The 18,652-nt window shown below is 40.9% G+C and overlaps 1 protein-coding gene across 1 annotated transcript in view; it reads right to left on the reverse strand.

The window, feature by feature from the left end:
* Gad2 (glutamate decarboxylase 2) overlaps positions 1 to 18,652 on the reverse strand; it is a 77,046-nt gene that overhangs the window by 36,500 nt on the left and 21,894 nt on the right. The window contains exon 8 of the mRNA XM_021151030.3: positions 13,910 to 13,989. Within this exon, the coding sequence (XP_021006689.2) occupies positions 13,910 to 13,989 (80 nt within the window). The remainder of the gene's footprint in view (positions 1 to 13,909; positions 13,990 to 18,652) is intronic.

Genomic DNA, 18,652 nt, shown 5'->3' on the forward strand with positions numbered 1-18,652 from the left:
CTTTAAATTAATATTTGCTCATTTCACAATCATAAACCTTTTACTGTTGGGAGATTTTTCATGATCTCCACAGGTAAGTGACCCTAGATAGGGTTGTGACCCACTATTTATTGATGAAGCTGTGTCTTGCTTCACAGAATGTTCCATCCTGCTTCCATCAAACTGTTCAAACTTCAGAGGAAAGTTTGGCAATGTATTTCTCTCTTAAAGTTTTAAGTAAGTTAAAATTGCCATGGTATTTTTGTATAGAAACATGGAACTTCAAAGAAAACTCTTAGAAACTGGCTACACATCTCTTAAATTTCTCTACTTCCTACAAGCTTGGAAAGTCTTGGGCGGGGATTGATAATCTCTATTTACTCATCAAACTATATCAGGGTGTTTTGTTACATATAAACCAGTCAGCTGTCACTGAATGGTCAAGAGTTGGGGCATATTAGACCTGGGAATGACCTCAAGGTGCTGCTCTAGTTTTATTTCATTTAGCAAATGAGGAGGAGGAGGAGGCGGCTGAGAGGGGAAATGACCACCTGATACAAGGGGCTGCCAAAAGTCAGGGATTATAACAAAAAATAAACATAAAGCTTCCAGGACAAACTTAGAGGGACATTTTGATTAGTAATGCTATTTGGAAAGGCTAGATTCTTCTTTTTAATTGTCTGAGAATTTGGTACTCACATTTAATGTGTTTTGATCAAATCCACCCCCGTCATTTCCCCTCCACATCTTATCCTGTCTTCACCATCACCATTTCCCCTCTGAACTTTATGTGCACATCTATGTTTTTTTCTAAACCACTGAATGCACTTCATGCTGCCTGTATGTGAATGGATTCGAGCCCATCTACTGGAGCATGGATAGACAGTCTTCCAGTGGCCACATCCCTGAAGAAAACTGAGGAGAGGTTGTATTCTTTGATAATAACATCCTGCTTTCAGGAATCAGAATTATCACCTAAGCCTGCCTGGGAAACAGCAGTGAATGCATAATTCACTTCCTATTACATGTTCATAGTGGTATCTGAGAATATTAATGTCTGACCACACAGACAGTTTGGGGCTGTGGACATAAGACTTATCATTGTTTTTATTAATTTTATTTTGTTTTGAGAACTTCATATGTGGGCATTATATCTATATAACTTCTACACTCCCTTCCTCCTCTAGCTCCTCCTGCCTTGTTTCTCATATTTCCCAACTCCAGATCTTTTCTTTACACACATGCACATACATGATGAGACCATTTACTGTTGATCATATGTGCATGTATCCCCCTCATCAAAGACATTTCTTTTTTGCAATCGATGGGGCTATTATTGAGATCTTCAGCTGGGCAAAATGCAGAGAAAAAGTGACCATGCCTAAGTCCAGCATGCCACCTCTACATCCAAGGCTCCAGAAAAATCTCAGAAGAGGAGACAGAGCCATTGTGAGGGCCAGAGGTTCAGATTTCCTGTTGATAGACAGTGTCTTCCAGGCATGACAGAGAACATACACCCTTGAAATCTCAACATGGTTGTCTGAACAAAGCTAATGTAAGAACCTCTTCTCTTCTCTTCTCTTCTCTTCTCTTCTCTTCTCTTCTCTTCTCTTCTCTTCTCTTCTCTTCTCTTCCTTTTTTTTTTGTTTTTTTCGAGACAAGGTTTCTCTGTGTAGCCTTGGCTGTCCTGGAACTCACTCTGTAGACCAGGCTGGCCTCGAACTCAGAAATCTGCCTGCCTCTACCTCTCAAGTGCTGGGATTAAAGGTGTACGCCACCACGCACAGCGAACCTTTTCATTTTTTTGATCCTAGTATTAAATGGATTGCTTTGGCACACCAATGTCTAATATGTAGCACACCTTATAAAAAACACCCAAATACTACTTTAAAATGTGTATTCCTTGACTTTAATCTTAGGGATTTTTGAATCAGTAAGTCAGTATAGAGTAGAAGGATTAAGTTATTGAAAAAATATTTATAAGTGCTTAAAACGTGCATATATCATTTTATGATTTGCTGTGCAAGGTGACAGAATAGTTTATACTCCAGGGCTTCTCCCGTGCTAACATGGGAGGGAAACGATAGATAGACAAATATATAGGAAGCTGCATTTCTAACATGTGCCCAGATGATTATGATGCAGATAGACCCAGGTTCACATGCAGGGAAATAATGCTTTAGAAGTGTATACTCAGTCTGGGTATCACTGTAATAAAGTAACAAGCCAGCTAAAGGCTTTTCATATGATTCATAGTTCAGAGCCCTTGTGGCTATCACCCAGCAAACAGAAGGGGCTCTAGATGTAACATAGACACCCTCTGCCTGCCTGTATGCTGTGGGGCCAGAGAACATCGGGTGAACACCAGCAGGCTATTCTTGGGGTTCATAGCTGCTTGTCTGGTTTCTAGCCTTTCCAGATAAGCACTGTGTAGTACATAAGAAGCTCTGTATGACAGCTTTGCATCCTCTATGTCTGGCCAATCAGGCCTACCCAGGATCTCTATATTATAAATGCCTTTCATATTCACACATTCAAAAGCTGGTGAGCTCATGGTAACCACTGGTGCCAGCCATTAGTGTGGAAGAAGGCACTGCCAGCTGGGTGAGGGATGTTGATCCAAGCTGGGGGTCTGGCATGACCATTTCTTATTGAAGTTTTTGATAAGTGTAGCTTTTTAAAAAGTCACACTGTAGTGTCAGATACAAAGTTGCCTGGGTCAAAATCCCAGAAAGACATTAGTCATTTGGGAAACTCTTTGTGGTAAGATACCAGATTAGTAAGTCTTTGTAGACTGTGGCCTGTGGTTCATGCCTGCCTATCTGTGCACCCCAAAGTGGAAACTATCTTCCTATATGAAGGTCGCAATGGAAAGGATGTATCTATACATGGAACTCATTAATAGAGAAAGGACATATCTCTATGTAGGCTTCTAGATGGTCACATAAAGGTGCTGAGTAGTGACTGATCTTGCTTACAGTCCTTCAGAAACTGAAAATTTTCTACCAGATTTTCTTTAATTATTAGGAAATAGGCATGGTTTTGTCCAGAGCATTCATGTGGGAAGAGAGGACTCACAAATATTGCTACCAATGTTGCAGTGCCTCTGGCAGTGATAAGGAATAGCCAGGCTTAGAAGTATTCACCATGCTATGCTTTCTCATGTGTTCCTGGCCAACAATGCAAGAGAATTATCACTGCTTACTTTGTAGATAAGGGATAGCTGAGGATGAAAGAATTGGATTCTATCCCAGATCCAAGTCTAACTAGCTATATTAGAAGTGATGCATTTTTCTTTTTATTCATTTATAAAGCAGGAGCACTTGCCTTGAGTTTTCTATGAGGACTAAATGGGGTGGGAAGCATAAACACTATAAAATACAAAATATAAAACTCTGCCTAATATACAACACCATGTACTAAATCATGCTTTGCTATTCTAAATAACATGTGAGGCTAAGAAAGAACCCACCACCACCGTCACCACCACCAACAAAACAACCAACAACCAACCAACCAAACCAACCCAATGGCTTTTGTAGAACATTAAAAACTAACAATGTAGCTGAATGTATTGGTGAATGCACAGCCCTCTAGTCCCAACATTCAGGAGGCAGAAGCAAAAGCATTTCTGAGAATTCGAAGCCAGTCTTTGTAGTGAGGTCCCGGACAACCTGAGCTACATAGTGAGACCCTATCTCAACAAACTGCTCTAATTGATGTTATGAGGCTCAAAATACTGCTAGGTGGCCAAGAAACTAAAAACAGGCCATGGCCCTACCTAGTGTGGGCTTGTTTTCTGGTAGAGGTAGGTTTAAACCCTGGAGACCCAGCAGATAACTCTGAAGGGGATGGAGGGAAGTTTGCCACACTTTTAGATACTAGGATCCTTACACAAGGCCCCAGATCCATAATTCTGTGGCCATCAGTCACATAGGGCAACACCCCAAGCTCCTGGTATTCTGTCTGGACTCCACCCCTACCTGGCAATAGCCAGGTATGCTCCTCCCCACAGTTACCTGACAACAACCTGGTAAGCCTGCCCCACTATAAAAGGGGCTGCTTTCCCCCTCCTCCCTCTCTTGCTTTTACTCTCTTCCTCCTGACTCTCTTACTCTTGCCCCTCTCTCTTGCCCTCTTGCTCCCCCTCTCTCCACATTCCCATGGTTGGCCTCTATTTCTCTATTTTCTCCCTCTCTCTGCCTTTCTACATTAAATGTCTTAAGACCATGAACTGATCCGCTGCACTGGAGCAATGGAGCAGGTCTTCCTCTAAAGAGCCACACGTCTAATCTCCCATGGGAGGCCTCTCAGCTCTTCCAGACAGAGCTGTAATCCACCAACCCAAGCCCCAACAAAGCAGATAAGGACTCTTCTCCTGGAGGGAACCAGCTGGAGCGCTCTCCTCCCCTTTTCTCTTTTGTCCCAGGCTAGGCTGCAGTCCCTCACTCTATTCTCAGCTCACCTCTTCCTTGGCACCAAGTGGTGCCTGAGGGTATGAACCTACTCTGGCAGTTCTGCAGGGACTGGAGCGGGGGTGGGGTGGGGGGTGGAGGGGTGGGGGGTAGGGGTGGGATGGGGTGGGGGTGGGGACGCCCGCCCGTTCGGTGTAGCAGTGGCCTGAGCCCTGGGCTGGATGCGGGTCCCCCATTTTAACCCACAACCTAGTACTATCATTCTGCTAAAGGGGCATAGCAATAACATTATTCCTAATGATCTACTGAGCTACCCATAGAGCAGAGCTCTGCTCAGTTCTTTGTTTGTTTTTTGAGACAGGGTTTCTCTGTGTAGCCCTGGCTGTTCTGGAACTCACTTTGTAGACCATGCTGGCCTCGAACTCAGAAATCTGCCTGCCTCTGCCTCCCGAGTGCTGGGATTAAAGGCATGCGCCACCACGCCCTTCTGCTCAGTTCTTATCAGAGAGATTTCTTAGAATAGATGGCAATTAACACAGAGACCCACAAATGGACAATGAGCAGAGAGTGAGAGACTAGAAACACTCAGTCCTAAATGGGATGTCATCAGACTCCTCCCCTCTGGAGTCAGGGATGTGCTTGGAAGGGGAAGCTGAAAGAGATGAGAGAGTACTTCAGGAACAACTGGACTGACGTTCATAGTGACTCACAGACACTGCGACAGCATACACAAGACCCACAGGGATTCAGTCTAGAAAAATATCTCAACACTGAGAAGGGGACATAGACAAGGGCCCCCACCCTAACCAAGAAGCTATCTCAAATGGAAATCAGTAAGAATAGGGAAAATCAGCTTCTCTGGTAGAGCATCACTGGATAGATATATCAAGCACACTCCAGGGAAGGCGCCAAGCCCAGGACACAAAATGAACTCTGGTGTTTTTGTGGGGGCTTTTTGTTTCATTTTGTTTTGAGTAATTTTTTTTCTTATTGGATTTTGTTGTTGTTGCTTATTTCTTTGCTTGATTTAGTTTTTGTTTGTTTTGGAGAGATAGCAAGAAGATGAAATTTGGTGGGGAGGATGGATCCCGGAGGAATTGGAGGAGAGGAAAGAATATGGTCAAAATATATTACATAAAAACCGATTTTATAAAAAAGAATATAGGCCAGGTGATGGTGGCACACATCTTAATCCCAGCACTGGGGAGCGCAGAGGCAGGCAGATCTCTGAGTTCAAGGTCAGCATGGATTACAGACAGGACAGCCACGGATACACAGAGAAATCCTGTGTCCAAAAATCCTAATAAAGTTAAAACAAACAAAACCAAATAAACAAAAAACAAAGGAAAATAAATAAAAAGTGAAACATTTTAGAGAAAAAATGTGAGACTATTCTGTATAAAAATAAAAAGCGTCTTCCAAATCATCCTTAAAAGAAAATGTTTTGCCCAAATGTTTTGAAATTAAACAGAAGATAGAAAACCGTCTAGATAACAGAAGAGAGTAAAGAGACAGCCTGGGATGACACAGAGGGAGGAAAGGTGCTGTTGTCAGTGTGACACAGACATCAGAGTAGACCAAGCTCTTGACCTTGGAAGCTGGGTCACTTTGATAGAAAGTGGAAGATTGTTCACACACGCAAGAGTTAACAAGAGAAGTGGCAGGACCTTGGGTGAGAAAGGAGGCTGTGAACGATTTCTGAATATATAAAGTGTGCTTTGTGTGAATTTAGGGTAATCTTAAAATTCTCCAGGAAATGAAGGAGTCTTCCTTAGGCAAATGTGAATGTTAAGGATTGACTCAAGGATGTATAGAAAGTTTGAGTGGTGGAGAGATAGCCCAGTGGGTAAGAAGAGCACTGGCCATGAGTTCAGATTCCTCCTGCTCAGCTTTCTATTTCTGTAACTTCTGTTGTGGCAGGTAGGAAGAGGGTTACTGGCCTGCCTACCTAGCCAAAAAAAAAAAAAAAAAAAAAAAAAAAAATGTGAATCCAGGTTTAGTGAGAGATCCTGTCTCAAGGGACTTAGAAGATATCAATAGTGGGCACCCAGCATCCTAGCATCCTTTTCTCAACACACAGGGCAGGGGGAGAAAATTAAAAAAACAAAAAAAAAAAAAAAAGAAGAAGAAAAAACAAAAAAAAAAAGAAGAAAAAAACAAATACTTAATGACAAAAACCAAAAACAAACATGCAAACAGATACTGCAGCCCCCTCCCCCAATCCAAAGATTAAAACTAAATGGCAAGAAAGTTCCTCCAAGCAGTCACCCCAATACCACCAAGCTTGGGTTTGTGGGAAAATCTTACAAGTTTACCATGGGTAATAATGGGTTAAAATTCATAGAGAAAAGGATGGAATTCACTTTTTGAAACTTGCTGGTTCTGTTAAATATGGAAACATTCCATAAATAATATTACAAAGTCTCCAAGAAATCAGGGCATCTTTGAAAACAAACAAGGACACTAGAGATCTACCAGAACCAAGTAGAGTTTGTTACAGGTGCGTGGAGATAGAAACTGTTAGCATTTTGGTGTATGTCATCTCTGCAATAGTTTAAAGTGAAGAAACCACAGTGGTGTCCTAACTGATGCACCAAAGGCATTTTTTTTTCCTCTTGAGAGAGGGATTCATTATGTTGGCCTACACCTGCCTCAGTTTCCCAAGTTTTGGTATTCCAGGCATGTGCCAGTGCACCTAGCTATGAAAAACATTTTGACAGTCAACAACATCTATTCTAGAGAAGGAAGAAAGGGAGGAGGAAGAGGTAGAGAAGATGAGAAGAGAAAATGAAGAAATTTCTGGTGATTTAAGAAAACTAGGGCATTTCTGTGACACAATTAAAATCATCTACCTCAAAGTAAGTGTCAATATTATACCCAAAATATAATACCCTATATGCTTGTCCATTAAATTTAAGAACAAGACAATAACACTCTTTAAAAAAATTGTTTTTGTGAACATTCTTCTTTAGGTAATGAGAGTCCAAGAATTTACAAGAGATTGAATCAACAATAAAGAATTTACCATCACCCCCCCCATTGGCTTCATTAGTGAATTTCATCAAACATTTAAATAATGATTACTAATAATGTCTACAATCTTCTGCATAGAGGAGGAATTATTATTCCAAATTCTTTCTGCAAGGTCAGAATTACCTCGATGTGAAAATAAGGAAAAGACATTACAAGCGAAGAAACTTGCAGGATAGTAACAGATGAATGAATCTTGAAGGGAACACCAGCAAGCTCAACACAGTAATATTTCAAAAGGATCTGATAACACAGAGAAATGTGATATATCCTTGTGATACAGGGTGTGTCAACATATGCAAATCAAAAAGCACAATATACCATATCTGAACAGAATGAAACACAAAAGTATGACTGTAGGTATGTTATTGTGAACTGTGTAAAAATTATCTTTGTATTATTTGAATGCTGATTTCTGTGCCCCCATTTATGGATACAGTTCTTATTCTTCAAATCTCCTGTCTCAATGTTGTGTAAATATTGCTACCTATTATTCCCTGATTGGTCAATAAGGAGCTGTTCAGCTGCTCACTGAGCAGAGGAGAGAACTGATAGACTTCTTCGAAGCAAGGGGAGAAAGGGAGGAAGGAAGTGAATAAGGAAGGGAAGGAGGGGAGGGAGAGGGGGAGGGGGAGGGGGAGGGGGAGGGGGAGGGAGGGGCAGGGAGGGGGAGGGGGAGGGGGAGAGGGAGGATCCATGGGGAAAGAGCTCAGAAAACCATGGAAAAACACCTAGAGTTGAGAAAGCCACAAAACCCAAGTATCTCTGGGATTTTGGCTGAGAGGTAGCCAGATTATTTTAGAAGTTTAAAATAGATTAATACTGCTCAGTTGTTATGCCTTAAAGATGTAAATAAAAATAATAGTCCAGTTTCCATTATTTGGGAGCTAGCTTGGTTAAGACAAAAACTGGAACAATTATTTTTTAAAAAACGTCACTAACACATGAGCATCTCCTTCGTTGCAGGAACAGCCTTTGACAAGAGTCAATCAATATCCCTTTGTGGTAAGATCTCCCAATGAATTAGGTATAGAAAAAAGTGTAGGTAAATGCAGTTGAAGCTGTATATGAAAAGTCCACAGTTAGCACATTGCACTCAGTGCTGAAAATTGGAAGCTTAGGATCAGAAAAAAGGCAAGGATGACAAGTCTTGTCTGTCACCCCTAGCAAAGGAAGCACTGCGTGTCCCAGTCAGAGACAAGGCAAGGAAAGGAAGTAAAACCCAGCCAAGTCCAACAGAAAGCGAAGGTTTCTGCTTCCAGATGACATGACTGTATGTAGAGAAAACTCTAAAGATTCCACCAAAAAGTTGTTTAAAAGTAATTATTGAATTCAGTGAGGTTTCTGGACACCAAGATCCACAAGGGAAAAAAAAATCACTGGAATCCTCTATGCCAACAATGATCTATCTAAATGAGAAAGAAATAATTCATTTCAATTGAAAATAATAAAAATACTTAGAGATACATTTATCAAAGGAGCTAATAATGGCTTATATATCCCAAAGTGAAAAGGAATCAACAAATGTGGTATACATGTATACAATGGAATATTATTTACTCCGGAAAAGGAAGAGATTCCAAGATATAAACATGGACAAACTTTGAGGACCTTATGCTAAGACGTCTCATAAAAAGTCACTGGGTGATCATACTTTAACCAGTAGGGACCAAGAGTAATACAATTCTCTGCCAAATCCACATATAGAGAATATACAATAAAAGTAAATGGTGGTTGGCAGGCATGGGGAAGAGGGTGATGGGTGGTTGTTGTCTCATGGGCACATTTCCAGTTTATGATGGTTTTACAATGTGAGAATTGGATGCCACTAAAATGTACACTCAACGCAGTTGAGACAGCACTGTGCATTTGACTATAATAATGACAGGAGAGAGAAGAAGCAGTTTTCTTAACTGGTGAAAGTTAGTAGGTCTCTTCTGAGTCCTGATTCTCACTTACCAGCCATGTGCCCTTGGACATGGCATCTGTGGCTTTGATATAAGCTAAATGAGAAAGGGCAGCTCACCATAATGTTTTACATGATAGCCTGTGTGGCCACATACCATAATAATACTGTGTCAGTAAGGGTACATGTGAGGCATATACTATCTTGTGTTCTAATTAGATGAATTCATTAGATCAGTTGCTTACAGCAGGTGGACTGTGACCACTTGTAACAAGCAATGAGTCTTGGCTGCTACTATTTTGTAACTTCCTCATGCAGGACATCACAAGTGCCTCTGAATTCTCTGTATAGAAATTTGGAGGGAATTGGATGCTTGGGCTTCCTGGCTCTACTCTGTCCTAACTGGTTCAGCGTCTCTTGCTGGCCTGTCCTATTACTGTGCCTGTGGGCGCTCCCCAGGGTTCTGAAGTAGCCCCACAAGGTTCTCAGCGGAAGCCTTGGCTACAATTCAGTAAATAAATAAATAAAAAAAAAAGTTGAATGAGCCCAGATTATTTACACTTTCAGTTGCTTTAGTAAATTGTATGACAAAGTGTGGTACTTTAACAAGCACAGGGAGCCATGATCTCAAAGGCTGGAGGAGTGTTTTGAAAACAGCAAAAATGTTTACAAAGCACTAGCACGTATTTTGTGTTCCAACATCAGTTAGACAAGCTCAATAGAATTCTTGCTGCCTGAGTCAGGTGCAGCCAGTGACCCTTTCTACTATGGTGTCAACCAGGTATCACGTGTCATTGTCAGACTTATCTCCTGCACAGGCACAGCAAATTACTAGCAATCGAGATAATGGAAAAGAAAGTCCGAAGGGAAAAGAAAAAGAGATGGAGAAATGGAAAAGAAGGAGTGGGAGACGGTAAGGAGAGAATTAGTTTCTGAAAGTTGCCATGAGTCCATCCGGGTGATAGAGCAAAAGAGAAAAAGAGAAGACAGAAAAAACAAGAGTGTGAATCTCCCTCCCGTCGAAGGCAGGATTGACAAACAAGAAGGATGGAGTTAGAAAATGAACATTTCAAAATCCTCAAAGCAATTCATATAAGAATTAGAAATGGATGCTCAGCTAAATAGTGGCTGAATGCTACAGGACACACAGCTACCTCTTCAAATCATGTACTCACAGTAAAGAGAGTACCCTTATTTTAGAATAGTTATGGTTGACATTGTTAATAGTGAGCCCAGTCTCCTGACAAGCTGCCAAGGAGAAAGGCCTGCTTTGCTGGAAGCCCTGCTCCAGACACCTCACTTGAATTGAATCATGAGAAAAAATCAGACAACCCAAATAAATTATCTAGTCTCAGGAATAGCATCAGCTAATTCTCAAGCACACCTGTTTTCCCAGCGCTTGGGAGCCAGAGACAGGGAGGCCAGCCTGGGCATCAGAGTTAGATAGACATAAAAGAAATTAAAACAGGAACGAAAAAAAGCATCCGAAGAAAGACAAACAAGAGTGGAGGAAAGGCTCCAGACTGAAGTAGAGTGAAGAACTACTTAACCACAGGCTGCGCAGTGGTCACCATGCTGGTGGAGTGGCACACACACACACACACACACACACACACACACGCATACACACATGCACACACACTTTAAAGGTCATTTTAAAATAAAAAAATATTTTTGGTATGGTGGTACTCCTATTTGATCCTGTGGTACCCTATTTCTGAGCTCTTCTATTTAGTACTTCATTTTAATCATTTATATTGTTTTCAAATCAGATTATAGCAAGTTTGAGAAAAAAGATAGTCGTTAACAGTTATAGTTTCTATAGTGCCTATTACTTTGCATTAAAAATGTTCAAAAATTTAACATAGTAGCTAAAAATAAGAAATCATGCTCAAATCATGTTGGGTGCAACACTGCATTCCAGTTTTCGACCTAGCAACATTAACAGGCACACACAACCAAAGACGGTTGTGGAATCAACAATCCTCCTGGCATCGGGCTTTCTGGGCTCACCCTCTAGGACTTGGAAGTTTAGCTAATGCTGTCCTATTCGTTTCCACACCTACCACTCACTGTCAGTCCCATAAACTGCCTACTGCCCTCACGCCTCCACTGAACCAGCTCACAGCCTAAGCAACTCCCCTGTTCTAATTATGGTGCTATCAGTGGGCAGCTAGTCACACTTTGCTGGAGGCAGAGTTGACACTGTTGACCAGCTTCTGTCTCTAGGAACTCTCATGGCCCTTGACTCTCCCCTTTCTGTCCTCCTCTGACCACCCTGGCTCTTCTTTCTTGGTGGTTTCTTTCCTGAGTTCCTTCCTAGGTCCATTGCTTCCTAGCTTCTTTTATCTCCTGAACTCACCTGTGCAACCACTACTTATTACTCTCCCATGATGTCTTATAAACTCAACATCTTTATGTCTCCACAACTCCTCCCCTTAGCCAGAGTGCCTCATCTCAGAGAACAGCACCAGGTCACCAGAGCTGAGGAGCCAGAGTCCAACATCCATCCTTGGCCCCCCTCTCAGCCTGGATGCCACTCCTGTGTTCCATATCCATGCAGTCTTCCCACTGTTTGCCACTCCCTGTTCACACTGCTATCACAGCCACCAACTTCTATCCTCTAGCCCACACACCATCCATATTTAAGATGATCCTTTAAACAGAGCTATAATGTTGCCTCCCTGCTTGGGACACCTGAAGGACATTCTGTGATTTCAATGGACAGTCAGCTTAACATGGCTCACAAGCTCCTTTCTGACAAGGACATTGTGACCACATCCTTCTACCCTGAGTTGTTATGTGACTCATGCTTGGAATGTGCTCTGGTCCTTGCCTGGAACATTCTTCCATTCCTCTTTATCCATCTAACTCCCACTACCCACAAGTACCCACAGGTGCATACGGCCCTCTGTGTGACTCCCCTGTTGTGGTATTTCCCTTCTCATTGATTGATGTTTGTGCTGTGGCATTTGTACCATCTGTAATCACGGGCATTGTGCCTGACACTGCACTTAGAGAGCCCATTTTGATCATTGTGAATTCTGTACCCTTCCAAGTTATTATCCACATAACACATGTTTCTTTTCCTTTTAACTAAATCTTTGAGAAACATCTTTTCCTTCAATGGTTTATTCTAACTCTGAAATACTCAACTCTATCCACACATATTTTCCCCTATATATTAATGCACTTTTATGTCCTTAAGACATGAACACACCATAAATTTGAATTCCATCAAATCAAAAATCTGTGACTATTACTTTCAAGTGAGATTATACCAACTTTGAGAAAAGGAATAGACCCAATGACACACGAATAAAAATTCAGTAGCCCTATCACTGAGAATATTAAATTTTGTACTAACAAAGAAAGAAAACTCCTGAATTCAGGTTTGTGAGTAAAGGACTTACTTTACATGTTACTCTTTTGATTCATTGATACACATAAAAATAATTTTCAGTTATGGCAATTTCCATTAATATACAAGTGATAATCTGGAGGTTTATATCACCCTATCTTACTCTACTTTTATTTGAGTATATATATAAACTTAGAATGGTTTTTAATTTTTCAGTTCAGGAGAACACAGTCCAATCAAACAAAAGCTTAAGTAGAATATATGTGGTGACTCTCCTTTATGGTTTCAACTAAGGACTGAGTTTTGCTTTAAACAGAGCATCAAAGCTAGTTCCCATGAATGTCAATCAGAAGACAGCTGTGGTGATCTTCTTCCACATGTGGCTGTGGGCCCATCCTTTTGAAGGTGCACTCTGATTTCCTTCACTAGAATGGTCCCCTCCAAATGTGAAATTTTTGTTGAAAAATAAGGGTAAACCCACCATCAGTACAGCCCACACTGAACATCCAACCATACAATTGTCTCCTTTTGATCTATGGCATCTTCCCACTTACACTCCGTGCTGTCAGAGTACTAAGCTTTCGTGGTGCCAGGTGGCAGACAGAACACAGCTATCTGATAAACGCCTTTGGACCAATAAATGGCTCATTGACCCACTTCCTTTTAATTTAGTGAATGATCTGAATCTAATTTTTCATAAGATCCAAATTGGTCAGTCAGTTGTACTTTACATGGTTTGCCTAAAAATGCTTTTGAGTGCTACCTCCACCCCCAAATAGTATCATACCTATTTCCTAGAAAACTCTGAATCCTGGGTGCCAATTAAGAAGACTTTCCTCAAGAGAACACTTTGGTTGCTGCACAAAGTCATTAAGTTGATGGGACATCATTTACTTCAGGAAGTTTACATAATCCATGCTGCTAAGTGCTGTCTCCATACCAATCTCTGCTTCGATGCCTGTTACTAATGTGCTCAAGTGATAAATGTTCCCCTACACTGGCTGGTGACGGCACTTTTGATTGATTTAACAAAGATTCCAATTTCTCCAGTAATTGTGCAAAGTTCCATGGTTTCAAGGAACAACATTTAAAAACTGCCTGGAGTTTGTACTCCCAAGAAATGGTATGGCCTTGTCTCAGCTTTGTTGCCCAGTAGTCACTGCCTGTTTGCATATAAAGTGGTACCTGTGGGGTGGGGGTGGGGGGGTTAGTGCTCACCTCTCGTCACATTTAATCAGAATCACACTGTCTGTTCCAATCCCTAAGGCTGCAGCTCCCTTCTTGAGAGAAAAGTGACTCTGTGAAGAAAAAAGAAGCATATTTTGATTAGCTTTATGACGACGAGACCCATCTGATTAGCTTTATGATGTTGAGATCCACCTGCTCTGCTGCATTTTCTCCATCTTCATTTCCCTTCTGCTCTTCTGATGCCTGGGCTTCTCAGGACATAACCTGCTCACACATGCTGAGTTTATGTTGTTTTACTTACTATACATGTGGTTTTAAATTTTAATTAGTTTATTTTTATGTATGTGGGTGTTTTGCCTGCACATATGTCTGTGTACCATGTGGCCAGAAGAGGGCATTGAATTCACAATAACTAGAGTTATAGACAATAGTGAGCTCCCATGTAGATGCTGTGAATTGAAACAAAGTCCCCCAGAAGAGAAGCTAGTGCTCTTAACTTCTCAGCTATCTCTCTAGTCCTCCTATTTATTATATGCTTTAAAATAAATATGCTATTTTATAAATTGTTTAAAAGTTTAATATATGTACACCCCACCCACCGACAACCTCTGCCTGGTCTCTGTTTCTATCAATTGGACTATTTTGGCATAGCACTCACTGTACTTTGTTTATGCACTCTTCCTGCCATGGACAGTCAGGCTGCTTCTGCGATTGGCTTCTGTGGATAGTTCTGCTAGATAGTTCTGTGGATAGATATATCTTTAAGATGCTGTTTTCAATTGCTAAAGGTATATACCTAGAGGCAGAATTACTGGACCATATGGTTAATATAATTTTAAACTTCTGAGAAACTGCCATTCTACACTCTACAGCTACTGTGTTAATTTTACACACCTACCAATAGCACACAAAGGATGCCCTTTCTCCACATCCTCACCAGTGTTTATGATTTCTGCTTGTTTTGGAGACAGGATCTTTCTGTGTTGCCCAGGCTATGCTTGATTCTTTGATTTCAAGTGATTCTATTGTCTTAGCCTCCTGAAGTTGGCTTGTATTTTTCTGGCTCTTGAAGACAGTCTTCTAGTAGACATGATGGTAACACTTCGTGCTTTTGATGTGTGCTCTCTACTGACTGGCCTAGACTCTCTTCATGTGCTTCTTGACCCTCTATACATTTTCTTCTGTGAAATGTTTATTAAAGTACTTTGGTTATTTTTGAATGGAGTTGATTTAGTTATTGTTATTTTCATTGAATTCACATGAGTTTCTTGAGGAACTATAAAAACATATTGAGAATTGTAAGTGGATGTGAGGTCCCAGCACAAAGTAATTCTGAACCAGTCTCTCTTTCTGTCTGTCTTTCTCTGTGTGTGTGCTGCATGCATGAATGTGTGTTTGAGAGAGAGAGAGAGAGAGAGAGAGAGAGAGAGAGAGAGAGAGAGAGAGAATAATGGTATGTGCATACTTCAGCATGCATGTGGAGGTCAGAGGACAACTGTGGGTATCAGTCTTCACTTTCTACCTATAAGCCAAGCTAATCTTTGTCCCCTAGCCTTGGATACTTCTCTCATGTTTACATTTTCCATTTCTCAGGAGGGACAGAGACTATAGACACTGTGAGCATATGCTTTTTATGTGAGTTCTGGAGTTCAGAACTCAGTATGTTTTACCCACTGAGTTAATACCCCAGCCCTAAACTAGCTTTTCACAAACACTCAGCAACTGACTCCAGTAACAGTGTACCACAACATTCTCAAACTTACAATTTTCTCTTGAAAGGTTGCTTGCCTTTACTCCTTCTTTTCTTTTCTTCCTTCCTTCCTCCCTTCCTTGTTTTCTTCCAATTTTTTTTTATTAGCATACAAACTAATAAGTTTCACTGTGACATTCTCATGGGTATTTTGTTTTCCTTGATCCATCTCTTCTAGTCCTCTCTCCTGCCTTCTGTTCCCCTCTGGTTGTTTCCCTTCCTTTTCCAATGATCTTCTGCTTTCATATCACATGAATTCTATTACCCCCCAACACACACACACACACACACACACACACACACACACACACACACACACATCTTAAGATGCCTTTCTCCACTTATGTTCCCCTGTATAGTTTCAAGAAACTATACTTAGTTTCTCATAAATTTAGTGACATTGTATGCAGCACATATGAAGGGAAGTTGATTCTAAGTCCAGCATTCTTCCTCTGGAGTTCTAGGAGGTGGAACTGGCCATACAGGGGCCAAGCAGGTGGGTTATACTGACAGCCCACTGCACACTCTTTGTGCTTTTACTTCTAGTCTGAATTCCGGGTTTTGATTGCTGTAATCGCTATGACATTTGGAGAGCTGAGAAAGACTAACCTAAGCCCAGCTGTACTGCATCTGCCCGTCAGTCTCTTACTATTAACTACAGATCATTAAGCTGTCCAAAAGGAGAGCAGCTCCCTCAATTTCCATCTCCAAAGGGCTGCTGAGTAGAATTTTAAATTATGCTTCTAAAGAGGCATGCTTTTCTCAAATGCCCAGTCACCATTCATCTGAAAATTTAAGTATTCAGTACATGAACTTGTAACATATTTTTAGGGAAACTGTCTAATACAGCAGAAAATCATGTTTGTAACAGCAACAAATAACATCAACCAATAAAGGGGACACACCAAAGGGCTAAGTTCTAAAACCTCAATGTAGCTAGAAGTAACCAGAAAGGGCCATTAGATTCATTTTACAACCTCAGAATGACTAAGTAGATACCTGTCTCTAAGCTACCTGGGAGCTAGGAGAAAAAGCTCAGTGAGGCCAGGGATTTTAAGGATGTATGACACCTGCCCCCTTTCCACCTTTTCGATCACAAACCAATGTTCTTTGTATTTGGCAGATACTAGGAAACCCGGAGTAGAAGTTCAGAGGAAAGCAGTGTTCAGTCCTTTATTGCCAGAAGGGCTTAGAGCAGAGAGACCAGCTGTCTTTGCTGAAAAAGCACAAATACCTCAAATTGTGTCCCTCAGTAAATGTGCTCAGAAGTCTTGATCTGCAGACTGGCAAATTGCAGCTAAGTAAGAGATCTGCTGCACCTGCCCATGATAGGCACATTCTTGTCTGGTCTTTAACGAAAAAGAACAGGGATCTGTAATTGAGGAGTAATTACAAAGGATAATTGATTGCTGTAAAAATGCCACAGATTTAAGGAAACCTACATGCCTCAATAGAGAGTTTAAAGATAGGAACAAAGTAGATATAAGGCATGAGAGAAGAAAATTAGGCACCAGGCAGTATGTGTATTTTTAGGGAATAGGAACAGAGGCATATAGCTAAGTGGTACCTACAATAGGAAGGCATCCATGGGGAGGAAGGAAGGATGGTCACAAAGACATTTAACAAGAAAAAAGAGCAGAGATCAGTTGAATGGGGTGCCTTTCTATGTATGAGACAATATAAGACAATTGCTCTTAATGTTTGTATCTCATAATGTATAAACCATTTGTGTATAAACCAGAGGAGAATAGCATCTAAAAGACAAGTTCCTTCCTAGATGCTGAGGATTCTGGGTGGAAAGTTGTCTAGGGAGAACTTAGCAGATGCTTATCAACAGCACAGTAACAGGTGGTGGTCATGTAGGAATAGCTATCCCAATATGGGGCTGGAAAGGATACATTATTCTGGGTGGCTTCAGAAGGCACAATTATGAACAAATTTGGAAGTTTCAAGGAATAAAATTTGTTTCTCAATAATGAAGATTAGCATAATATTCTATTGCTCATCAATGAGCACATTCCACTTTCCTGATTTAGAAAATATAGTGAAACTTTGACAGAGGTCAGTGCTCATTTAAGATTAAGTCATATTGCTATTCACGAGTAAAGGATATTGAACCCATTTGTTTTTATTTCAAACTAAACCAAAATTTCAGTTTGGTGGAAAGTTTCATTTTTGTATTTTTCATATAGAATTGTTGAAAACTGCTAGAAGAAAATACTTCACGACAAAATGACAGGCAGCAGTTTCTGAGCCACAGTAGCACAGTAACAGGACCCAAAAATGACAAACGGGGGGGGGTGGGTTCATGAAACGAGAAGCTTCTGCACAGCAGAAGACGCTCTCAGCAGGATGAGCTGACAGCCAATAGGATGGAAGAAAACCTTTGTCAGCTCTACTTCAGACAAGAGGTTAATATCTGGAGTATATAATGAACCAAAAAAAAATTAAACACCTCAAACCCTCAACTGCCAATAATGAACAGAGAGCAATCAAAGAGTAAGCTAGAAATGGAACAGACAGTAATCAAAGAAAGAAAGGCACATAGAAAGTAAGTATTTTTAAAATATTCACAACATGTCTAGAAATTAGAGAAATGCAAGGTCAAACTACTTGAGGATTCTGACTCGCCCCAGTTAGAATGATGACAGCCAAGAAAGCAAATGTCAACAAGCACTGGCGTAGCCCTCACAAGGAGATCTGGGGAAAGAGGAGTCACTGCACACTGCTGGTAGCAGTGTGAACTAGTGTCCCACTGTGACAAGCAATGTAAAGACTTCTCACAAAACTGAGCAGCGTTGTCACATGCCCCAGCTGTACCACTCCTAGGCAGATACCTAAAGGACACTACAGAGACGCATGCACATCCATGTTCAATACAGCTCTTAATACAGTAGCCAGGAAGCATAGTTATGGAAGATGTCTGTCACATGATGGGGGATAGTGAAAATGTGGTTAATGTATGTACAATGGATTTGTATTATGGTATAATGAAGTTATGAAAATTCCAAGAAAATGGATGG

The sequence above is a fragment of the Mus caroli genome, unplaced genomic scaffold (genome assembly GCF_978045245.1).
Source record: "Mus caroli unplaced genomic scaffold, Mus_caroli_1 scaffold_2, whole genome shotgun sequence".
NCBI lineage: Eukaryota > Metazoa > Chordata > Mammalia > Rodentia > Muridae > Mus > Mus caroli.